At 43.3% G+C, this 11,413-nt stretch overlaps 1 protein-coding gene across 1 annotated transcript; it reads left to right on the top strand.

Annotated features, from left to right (window-relative positions):
- Nucleotides 1-6,127: 6,127 nt before the first annotated feature.
- Nucleotides 6,128-7,721, top strand: LOC109466398 (trace amine-associated receptor 3-like). Its single transcript, XM_019764112.1, has one exon. It carries the CDS (start codon nucleotides 6,572-6,574, stop codon nucleotides 7,697-7,699), a length of 1,128 nt encoding a protein of 375 aa, XP_019619671.1. The 5' UTR covers nucleotides 6,128-6,571; the 3' UTR covers nucleotides 7,700-7,721.
- The last annotated feature ends 3,692 nt before the right edge of the window (nucleotides 7,722-11,413 follow it).

The following is an 11,413-nucleotide window of genomic DNA, read 5'->3' as shown; positions in this document are numbered from 1 at the left end:
TTGTTGGACCTCAGTGCCCAATGAACACCGTCCTCTCTACTCTATAATATTCCACGCGCAGTAGCTTGTATGACGTCAGGATCGGAAGCTAGTGTTACAGTAGCGGTTGGTCCTTCCACTCGGTGCTTTACTGTTACTCGGAAGTTGGTTCGTGATTATGTACGTGTACGGATGCAATACGCGTAAGACCAGTTCTTTCCAGAAGGGCGCAGATCCAGTTAGGCCATGTTGGTTTGATTACGTGGATGACATCCTCTGGGAACCGCATTACTGACGCGAGCGTGCGAATAAAAAAAGTTTGGCAAAAAAAAAAAAGTTGTATTCATTATGAAATCTACGTGGTCATAAACAAATAGCTAGATACACAGAGTATGGTATGGCGAATAACAATACTCTTTATTTTCATTTCTTCATATTTTCTTCATTTCCTGAATTGATTTCGGCATTCTATTACATTAATATCGTTTTCCAATACTTTTTTTTTGCAACATACGACATATATTCGCTCTTTTTGTACCATTTACAGTACGGTTCGGAACTTCTTTTGGAAACGGATGAAAAATTATGCGCTTGGATGTCATCCACATGATCGAATCAACATGGCCTTAGATAAACAATATTCCCTCCGCTTCGGTGGGCCTCTGACGCAGTCCAGCTGGCATTCTGGGCTTCGCGCCAACTTTGTTAATCCTCTGTCTGAAGCACAGTGGCAGCACTGAGACTGAAATTACAAGGTTGACTCCGGGGTGAGAGCAAGTATGTTACTCCAAGAAACTCCTGGCAAGTTCTCAAAACCCCCTCGCTGTTTCCAAACACTGGGTTTACGTGGAAAGCCAGTGTGAGTGACACGCATATTAAACTCCGTCTAATCTATATTTTTTTGCTGAGTAATCGTAGCGGAAATCACGAGTTTTCCTGGTTTCGCACTGTCACGGCATGAAACTAAGTCATGCAATAATCACCTGAAATCAGAGACGACAAATAGAGATTGGTTGGAGCGCGAATATTAGGTTCAGCTTGGATATTAGTGGAGCCTAGCTATGACTTGATCTCTCTTCAATGGATCAATCGTTCTGTTGTGAAACAAGTAATTTTTCATAAGGATCTGTGTGGCGGGGGGGGGGGTGATCCTGGCAGGGCCAATAACGCTTAATGCTACATTCAGGCAGGCCGGTAACACCAGGGTAACACGTATTGGTAAGTTGTTCGTCAACTTTTTTTTTCTTGAATCAGGCTTTGGGAGCGACTTCTTTGGGATGTTCTGGCAAAACTAGTCTGCGGACGCTCCCTTAAGTTATGATTTTGGGGCAATCTAGCATCCAACTACACTATACGAAGAATTTTTGATAACGCTCAATGATGAATTCAGGATATGAAATAGGGTATGACACGGAAGTAATGCGGCCCACTACGCTTCCGACAATGTATAACGTTGGATTAAAGCGGGCAGCTACTATCAACGGTGAAATAAAATGGCTCACTACGTCTCACTGAAAAAGGCATGTAGACCCTCATTGATGACAGCTATACTACCTCAATAGAGAGAGTACCTCACTACCCGAGCATATGGAAATGTTTGCTCAGTATATCTGTTGATAACTGTTTTCCTTGTTTGCTCAAACTCCATGATAGCTCACAGTCTGTTGACACGTACTTGTAATAGCGTGATACAGAGCCTCGGAGTTTGTATTGCCTTCACTGGGTACCAGAAACTAGCTTCCATCAGGCCTTCCTACGGGGGTACGGATCCTAGCCTCCACCAGGCCTTCCTACGGGGGTACGGATCCTAGCTTCCACCAGGCCTTCCTACGGGGGTACGGATCCTAGAATTCGGTAAAAAAAGGGGAAATAGTTGGCCAGAAGAGTCAGTCCGCGAGACGGTTAATTTCCCCCTCTATCTAACTGCGCAGGCAAATGAACTCTATCCTGGCTGAACTCCCCTAGTCAATTATTGAATTATTCTTCCTAGTGGCTAAATTTTACTATTTTTGAACCCGTTGTTAGCCTGATGGAGACTAGCCGGAAACTGCAAGACTAGTGTGGAACAAACGTGTGGGTGGGAGGGGTGGTATTAAATCCAGCCATAATATCGTCTTATAGTAACGTTTGATACCAACATAATTACGTTAATCTCCAAGTGATCCGGCGCTTTTGTTTTACGGGTGTTTTAAAGGCCGTTTATGCCTCGTTTTAGTTGTCCGCATTTTTCTCTCCAAAAATAGCCACCTCCCCTTGCTTACTTTCTTATCCTCTTCGTCTCCTTCGAGCCTTGACTTTTTCTCTTCCAGTTCTCCCTAATAAAATAAGCCGGTACAAAAAATGTCACAAAATACCAAGGAGGTTTAAAATCATTGTATTTAACCTTCTTGAAAATACGCATAAAACACCGAGTCTGAGCCGGATCTTACAAGTTACACCTGATTTGTGTGTTGTAGTACGTTAGCCTCTACCAGGCTTCGGGAGGCGGCTGGAAGGAATGGAAATTGGTCAAATAGATGTGTCCGGCTAAAGACAACATGCCAGGCTAGGGGAGTTGGTCCACTAGTCTAGTGAGTAATTTTTCTGCACCCGAACTGTATTCTCTAGTGGACCAACTCCCCGGCATGTTATCTCTATACGTTGGCCAGTTTCTACTCTTTCCAGCCGCCTCCCGAAGCCTGGTAGAGGCTAGTGGTACGTTTTTGCTACATCGAATTGTGTCAATCCGCCTATAACTGGTTTCCACTGTATAATGAATCACCTTACATCAAAATATTTGTCCGCCCTTTCTTGATCAAATAAATATAACCTTAGTCGACTTTGGCATGACAGGTAGCGTGTGTGTGATGTTTAACGGGGTCACGACAACCTAGAACAAATAAATTATGAGGTTGAGGTTAACAAGCAGACGTTGAGATATATTACGGTTGAGGCCTGTAGCATTTTTATGTTTACCGATGGAAAACATATTGTTTTTGCTCAGTTTCCTCTTCTTCCTCTCCAAATCAATAAAGTCAATGACATTGGTACGTCTGTTATGTCTGTCACCATGGTAACTAGTTTTAGGTTACATGATGTTGCAATTTTATAGCTGGAGGAATTTAGACTCCTGTCACCATATATATGAATGTGTTTGAGTAAGAATTAACAGAGCAGACCATATCCGAAGGTAATCATTGTGCATTACCTTTCTAGTTTTGTATACGTTCCAAGCAGAGATTTGGGCTTTGACTCATTTTTGGCGTGTTTTTAGGCTTTTTTGTCAGGATTTCTTTTTTGTACTGGTATTACATTTTATGCCACCGTTCTCAACAGATTCGCAACCTGTTATCCACCTTAAACAAATCCATGCGAAGGACACCGTGTCAACTGTGACCCTCACTCAGGTGTAGGGACTGACACGGTCATCCTACTCGGAAAGTCTGTATCTGTATATCTGTACATGAATCTTTATCTGTGCATGACTATATGTTACTGTACATGAATCTGTATCTGATTGCAAATAAAAATCTCGAGTGATTGCCATAGACCGTTGTGATTGTGATTGAGTAGCTCCTCTGTTGTTTTGATATTTCTGCCGTTCTTTCGTTTCCAAACAAGCGAAAATACTAGTGTGATCAATTCAAAGAAAATGTGCCCGACGATGACTTTTACATTTCTGAGGAAATCTAACTATTTAGGGATCCTTACGGAGGATGTGTTCTTTCATTAGTAATCACGCCCACCCACTCACAGTCATCACTCGTGGGCGGGATACAAAAGACACCAGCAACATCCGCTCATGATGGGGCGGAAATGGTTGGGATGAAGGTTTGGTTGGATCAGGCCACAGCAAGTAATCTTATTGATGACATCAGCGCGCATTAATTTTCGCATGATTTTGGAAAAAAAATAATTTTATTGCCTTCTGACAGTGCTCAACATGCCGAAAATGGGCAAAGATGTCTGCCGTCATGCTTGAAGGTGGATGGCAGATAACTATGAAGAGAGGAGACAAGAAAAGGCTCTGATTTAATGTTTTGTCTCTTTTGGCTTTTTGGCGTATCGTATTACCTGGATGTCTAACCTTCATCGACGTTTTGTTTCTTACTTTGATGCAATGATATGTGATGCTGGCTGTGTATATGTGATGTTCCCACTGAATCAAAACCATTTGTACAATGATTTAGTCAAAATTTTATTCTCTAGGAAAGATCATTCAAGCAACATACTTGAAAACCAACTAGAGCTCATGTAGGTATACATCTAGAGAAGACAGATTTTCCTCATACCTGCCCTGTAGGTCATAGCGGTACCGACAAGTTCATGCCCCGTGTTTTCCACTCGGTAATTCTCTGATTCTCACAAGGCCTCATTTAAGGCTAACTGATCTTCTCTGATTAAGCCATCACGGCATTCTACCAGCCCTTGGAGGCCTTCAGGCATGTGTTTACACGTGAGAGAGGGTTAGTCTCTACCAGGCTTCGGGAGGCGGCTGGAAAGAGTAGAAATTGGCCAAATAGAGAGATAACACTAGCCTCTACCAGGCTTCGGGAGGCGGCTGGAAGAGTAGAAATTGGCCAAATAGACGAGATAACACTAGCCTCTACCAGGCTTCGGGAGGCGGCTGGAAGAGTTGAAATTGGCCAAATAGAGAGATACCACTAGCCTCTACCAGGCTTTGAGAGGCGGCTGGAAGAGTAGAAATTGGCCAAATAGAGAGATAACACTAGCCTCTACCAGGCTTCGAGAGGCGGCTGGAAAGAGTAGAAATAGAGAGATATAACATGCGAAGGGAGTTGGTCCGCTAGAGAGTACAGTTTGCCGCACTCGGTAGCCTGGTAGAGGCCAGTATAGTACCGGCCGGCTGTCTTCTCTAGATGTATACACACATGGGTTCTGGTTGGTTTATTGCTTGAATGATATTCTGCGCTGAGATAGATCTTTTTGTTAGAATAACGAGGGTGTTACTTTTATACTGTTTGAGTCGTAGCGACCCCCAACAGGCTTAGGGTGCGGCAAAATATACTGTCCAGCGGACCCTTGGCATGTTATCTCTCTATTTGGCCAATTTCTACTCTTCCTTTCCGGCCGTCTCCCAAAGCCTGGTAGAGGTTATTGTTATCTCTCTATTTGGCCAATTTCTACTCTTTCTGTCCAGCCGCCTCCCGAAGCCTGGTAGAGGTTAATGTCACATCTCTATTTGGCCAATTTCTACTCTTTTTGTCCAGCCGGCTCCCGAAGCCTGGTAGAGGCTAATGTTATCACTCTATTTGGCCAATTTCTACTCTTTCTTTCCAGCCGCCTCCCGAAGCCTGGTAGAGGTTAATGTCACATCTCTATTTGGCCAATTTCTACTCTTTTTGTCAAGCCGGCTCCCGAAGCCTGGTAGAGGCTAAGAGCTTCGTGTGAGTCTCCCAGTGTTGTTAATCTCGTTCTGGAATGATCGCGACCTTTGCGTGATCCACCAGTAGACGCACCTGAGTGTAAATTAAACTTTTAATACCTTCGTGTGGGCATTGATATTGTAGATGTACATGTATAATTCCCGTTAGCCGGCGCGTGCTAGATGCAAAGACCAAAAGGGCACACGGTTGGCTACCAGCAAAATACCTGGGAATTATTTTGCTTCTCCACCAATGGATTTCGTTCTTACATCGGTAGGACTTGCTAGTGGATACCCCAGCTTGCACGAGAGTGTTTTACCCTCCCAAGAATTTCTCAGAAAATTCTGTGTTGGCCTTTTACCGACTGCAGAAAGTTGATCTGTCTGAATCCCACCCAAGAGAGCGCATATGAACTTTAATATGCGGACGGGGAGCATTTCCAAACACCGATGACATAGCTGGAAGCCCACGATGGGTCCGTACGTACTATGCAGGCAAGGTTGAAGTTAATTTGGCAAGGTTACGTACATGCCATGACTATTTAGATTGAGACGAATGACTCTGGTTTCCGTTTAAAGAAAAAGCAGTCGGGATGACCTCTCAGCAAGAGAAGTGATTTATTTTCATCAGAAGCTGTGTCATACGTCGTTGACCTTTTGTGATCACCACAACAGTTCTGATTGGAAGCTGAAGATTGATATCGTTCCTCGGAGGAAGCGAGCGGCCCAGTCTGAAGTTGAAGTCGCCTACACACTGCCTGCCCGCGGCATCCGGCACGATTACAAGGTCAAGTTTAAGTTTACTGAAGCAGCTGTTTACCGTATAGAGGAGAACCTTACTCACTGTCCTTTGGGAGAACGCTGCCTACTTAGTAATGCCAGCTGTGAACTCGCGAGGCTTGCAGTGAGAGAGAAACTGGATACATTTGCGTAGGGCAGAACCTCTACAAGCCTTCCAGGCAGTCTGGCTACGATCACTGAGAAACGAGCAGCAGATGTTTTGATCAGCTTCGCCGTCTGAGGAATTACTACGCACAAGGCCGCTGACGTCTTATAACAGTCGCGACTCGGTGTTTAAGTGAGGAAAACACCGTTGCTTAAAGTAGGAGGGACCTTGGAACAAGGAAGTATTCGGCTGTCTGACTCAGAGGCGGTGTGTCACTGGTCCAAACCACGCCGTCGGAGCTCTTAAAACCAAGCCTGTATATCTTTATCGTCCACACAAAGATGTCGGGACTGATCATGAAGCCTACAGCTACAGAGGGAGAGTTTCCTACCGTTATCGTGACTTTGATCGAGATGAACGGGACATTTGCCGATAATGAGACCGCTGGACTCAACAACAACGTTCTTTTCGCGTCGGATGGTCTGTCCGCAGCGTTCCAGATGTTCTACCTGGTCCTGGCCATGACTCTCTGTGTGGTTGGCAACATGGCGGTCATAATTGTTGTCGCGTACGACAAGAAGTTACGGAAACCCGGGAACTATCTACTCTGCGGGCTGTCGTGCGGGGACATCGTGCAGAGTCTCATCTTCGTCCCGACAGCTCTCAACGTTCTCACGCGAGGGCTGGATCACGTCCCGACTCCGGCCGTGTGCGTGTTCCAGGGCGCGCTGTTCCAGGTCGCCTGCGTGTTCTCCCTCAACGCGCTCAGCGCGATCGCTTTCGACCGCTACCAGTTCATCTGTAATCCACTCCACTACCAGACCAAGATGACCAAAGGAAAGATCGCGGGCATGCTGGTCGTATGTTTGATGTTAGGAATCGTGGCCGGCATCGCGCCCTACATAGAGGGGCAGACGTACGAGTACATGCCGGGGTATCTCATGTGTCGGTACCGCGGCTCCTTAGGGGCAGACAGAGTCATCATGACTGTTTGCTGCTTCATCCCTACAGTCGTGATCATGACTTACGTCTACGGGAACATCTTCAGAGAAGCGCGGAAACACCAGAAGCGGCTGCGGCAAAACTCGAACAAGTCTTCCCCGCAAGAAGCCGAATTCCGCCGGGGACTGAAAACAGCCGTTACGATAGGCATCGTGTTCGTTATCTTCTGGGTCAGCTGGCTTCCCTTCCTTGTCACAACAATCTACTTAAACTACAAGGACAACAAGGACCTGACTACAGTAGAGTGGTTAGCGCAGCGGATTTCTCCAATGGTGTACATTGTATCCACCTTCACGAACCCGATTATATATTGTTTCAGAAACAGGACTTTTCTTAAAGCGTTGTGCAAACTCGCGGAGAAGACTTGCGGGAGAAAGAAAGACAGTTTCATGTTGGACAAACGTTTGTCTATTAGAATGAAACAAAGGAAACTTCCAGCGAGATCACTTTCTTCGGAAATGAGTTGAGTTTCTATCTATTTACGTTGTACGTTGTAGGCTTTCAATGTTGTAATTACTTCTTTCTCTATGTTACACGATAGCATACTTAGTGAAATATATATTTTTTGTTACCAAGATTATCCAACACAAGTGAAAAACGTATTTGTGAATATTTTGAAGCACAGAATTTCTTCAGAAATGAGTTGAGTTTCTGCCTTTACGTTAATGTTGTAGTTGCTTCTTGCTCTGTTTGTTATACGATAGCATACTTAGTGAAATAGATATATTTTGTTACCATGATGGTCTTTAAATAAGACAGCTAACGCACAAGTGTTTACAGCGCTTTTACGTTGTAGACGTGAAATGTTGTAATTACTTCTTGCTCTGTTACGCGATAGCATATTTTGTTAAATATATACTTTCTTGTTACCAAGATTGTCTAACACACAAGTGAAAACGTATTTGTGAATATATTTTGAAGCATAGTATTATGACATAAAGAATTGCTAGTGCTAATGCCATTTTAATTTTTATGTACATGTTTTATCAAACATGTACATGTTTTTATACAAGTATTGTCATCAAACTGCAGACACTGTTAACAACAAACTTAATTGTAAACCGAGAGCTCTAATACGGATATGTGTTGACTACATGTGTTGTTGTTTGTCTTGATATATTACTCCGAACGTGATCAGACAACTGGTTTGTCGCCCATTCCGAAAATGTGAATAAAATGTCTCGTGAACTTTACTTCGTGTCCGTGAATTCCAATTATCTTTGCTTCTGCGATAATGTATAATATATACTACATATGCATAAGTTTTATTACTACGTGCCAGGTGTAGCCTGGGTGCCAGACCCAAAGCACGCTAGCGGAGTTAGCCAGCGTGCCTGTGGATTAATATGATTCATGCAAATGACTTTATATGCCTTCCGTAAGTCCTTCCGTAATATGAAGAAACTATATAGCTAATTTTAACCCTGACAACCAGCAATCAAGGATGTTACAGTGGCCCTACTTGTTGCTACCCGAAGGAATTTTGGCGTGACGATACCTTGGCACTCTTTCCTGATCCAACCAAACCTTCATCCCAACCATTTCCGTCACATCATGACCGGATGTTGCTGGTGTTAGGTGGGCGTGGTTAGTAATGAAACACATGGCTTTTATGGTTGCTTGAGTAACAGTTTTTGTAGCGTATCCAAAACCACAGCATGTAGATTTTATGGATGACACCCTCCGCAGAAACCAAATCTAATGCGATAGGGCGTAAAGAAACAAGGCAGGCCAAAAAAAAAAGTTTCCTACATTTTTAGATTTTGACATAATAACCTTGTTAAACAAGAAATGATACCTATATTGGGCTAACTTTACTGCCAACTATTACAACATTCATTTGTCACTAAAACAACTTTGAAAAATAGAAGTTTTCAATTATTGTACAGAGGGTTTTTATTCAGTAGTAATATATAAAAGGAATGAAATACATCACTGCATCAAAGTAAAAGTCAAAACAATAAATCAGAGCCTTGTCTCCTCTCTTCATGTTTATGTGCCATACACGTTCCAGCATGGCAAGGCAATTTGCCCATTTTCGGCATGTTGACCACTGTCAGAGGGCAGCAAAATTCCTTTTTTTTTCCAAAATCAGGCCAGGCTAAAAGTAATGCGCGCGTTGATGTCATCCATAGAATTAAATCGGTGTGGCCTAACTTTCCACTTCCTTGTTTTCCGGAATTCCGGCGTATTTCTGAGTCATTCCTGTCCTTCCCGGGTTAGGGACGACGTCATCAATGTAACCTTGAGGCTTCAGGCACACATCTGTTGGCCATTAGCAGTGACAGGACGGGCTATTCCGTGACGTCACCGTCTAAAAATAGAACTGCACTAGGAACCAGGCCGGAAGACTGTGGGATGGGGAATCCTGTAGTTTAATAAAAAAAAGTTACTAGTAATTGCACATTCGTGCCCGGAGGCCAATTGCAAATTACAAAACACAAAAGAGCATTGAAACAGAGTATAAGATAACTAAATCTACATGATGAAGGTAGCTGTCTAGAACTATAACTACATGTATGTCTAAAACTATGTCTGAAGGGTTTGACTTCTCTTCTGTAAACTATGGAAGACGTAATGTCCCACCTTTTCCAAAATTTGTGGGTTTAATGATGTTCAGGGTGTGTAGTTTAAAAGAGAATTTTGTTGAGAAGAGGGCTTCTGTCTTAGCTTATTATCACTAACCCGTTTTCCTAGGAAACCTAACTTACACACGCACTCGTTTACTCTCCAAGCAGAGGTTTGGGGTTATTTTTGGCGTGTTTTAGGCTTTTTTTATCAGGTTTCTCTTTTGCAAAAATGAACTTTTTTTTCAGTTGGGTGGGAAAAAAATTTCATTGCAAAAGGGAAACCCCGATAAAAAAAGCCTAAAAACACGCCAAAAATAACCCCAAACCTCTGCTTGGAGAGTAGCACTCGTTGTCGACATGTCAGGCGATACATGTCCCTCTTCCTTACCATGTCCTAGGGGTGCAGTTGTAAGGATGACCGCTAGGAGCGCGATTTTATCAACTTGAGGATGTTGTTGGTTACGCATCTCTTTGTGGGCTTGAGGTTAAAAAGAGGGCCAATGCTTCCTCCACCATTCCCAATGACTAACTCATAGCAAGGGCAATGTAATTACAAGTCTATATATACTCACAAGTTCCGGACAAGCCGCCCAACATGATGATGATAAATCACTTACAAGTGGTCTCTATAGCCAAGAAGGTTTACTCCTTGCTTCAGCCAGTCCCTTTACTGGCTTCAAGTTCACGAGAACGGAAATTTACGCAGAGAGCATAAATTCTCCTCCTGGACTAAGCAAGCAAACTCCAGTAATAACACATCCAGTCACAACTGCAATGAAGAAACCAGCCTGTTTTTTAGTACTACCTTCAAACTTTATCTCCACAAAATGAGGGATACAAAAAAAGTTTTCCCCTTGATGATTACAATCGTTGATAACTACTTGTATACAACATTACACAAGAAGTCTGGCCACATGGTAGTACTAATGTTAAGTGTAGAAACCTTGGCAAGTTGAAATCCTCACAAAAATGAATCTGTTACGAAGCGTACAATGTCACTGACTACACTGAAAATCCTACGTGTACTGCAGTTACCAAAACTCTTTTCAAAGGTTTCATTAGGCTACACCAATTTGATTTGTTGGTTCTCGAATTTTTTGAAAATATGGTTAACTGGAAAAACCTAAAAAAAGCAAAGTCTGAGGACCAGGTTGATGCCTCGGTGGACTCCATGTTATGTAGTAAATACAGCCATACTCTAGTTTTCTTCCTAGCCCTCTCATCTTATGATGTCCGCTTGCTGTCTTTTGAACTAGAAATGTACAAGAACCAACAAAATGAATTGGTGTGGCCTTACAAAAGAGTTGAGGCGAGCACAGTTCTCTATATATGAATGAAGCACTGAATGTTTTTGTTGTTGTGAATGTCTTCTTTTTAACTATCATGACCGAAAGTTAAAACTTTTGGTCCAACACAAAAAAGTTCTCTCACCTAGAGCTTTCGACCAGTCACTCTGGTCTTCCTCAGTAGACTGACCCAGTGAAGCTTGTCACGTGGCTTCTTTGAAGGGCCCATCACTCTTCATTGAACTGCGACGGGGGCCGACATCATCTACCAGATACCTTTGACCCAGTGTTGACGTCACACTTCNTGTGTGTGTGTGTGTGTGTG

This window comes from Branchiostoma belcheri, unplaced genomic scaffold (assembly GCF_001625305.1).
Source record: "Branchiostoma belcheri isolate BF01 breed outbred unplaced genomic scaffold, Haploidv18h27 scaffold165, whole genome shotgun sequence".
NCBI lineage: Eukaryota > Metazoa > Chordata > Leptocardii > Amphioxiformes > Branchiostomatidae > Branchiostoma > Branchiostoma belcheri.
Note: the sequence above shows the minus strand (reverse complement) of the source record. Positions and strands in the feature narration are given on the sequence as shown.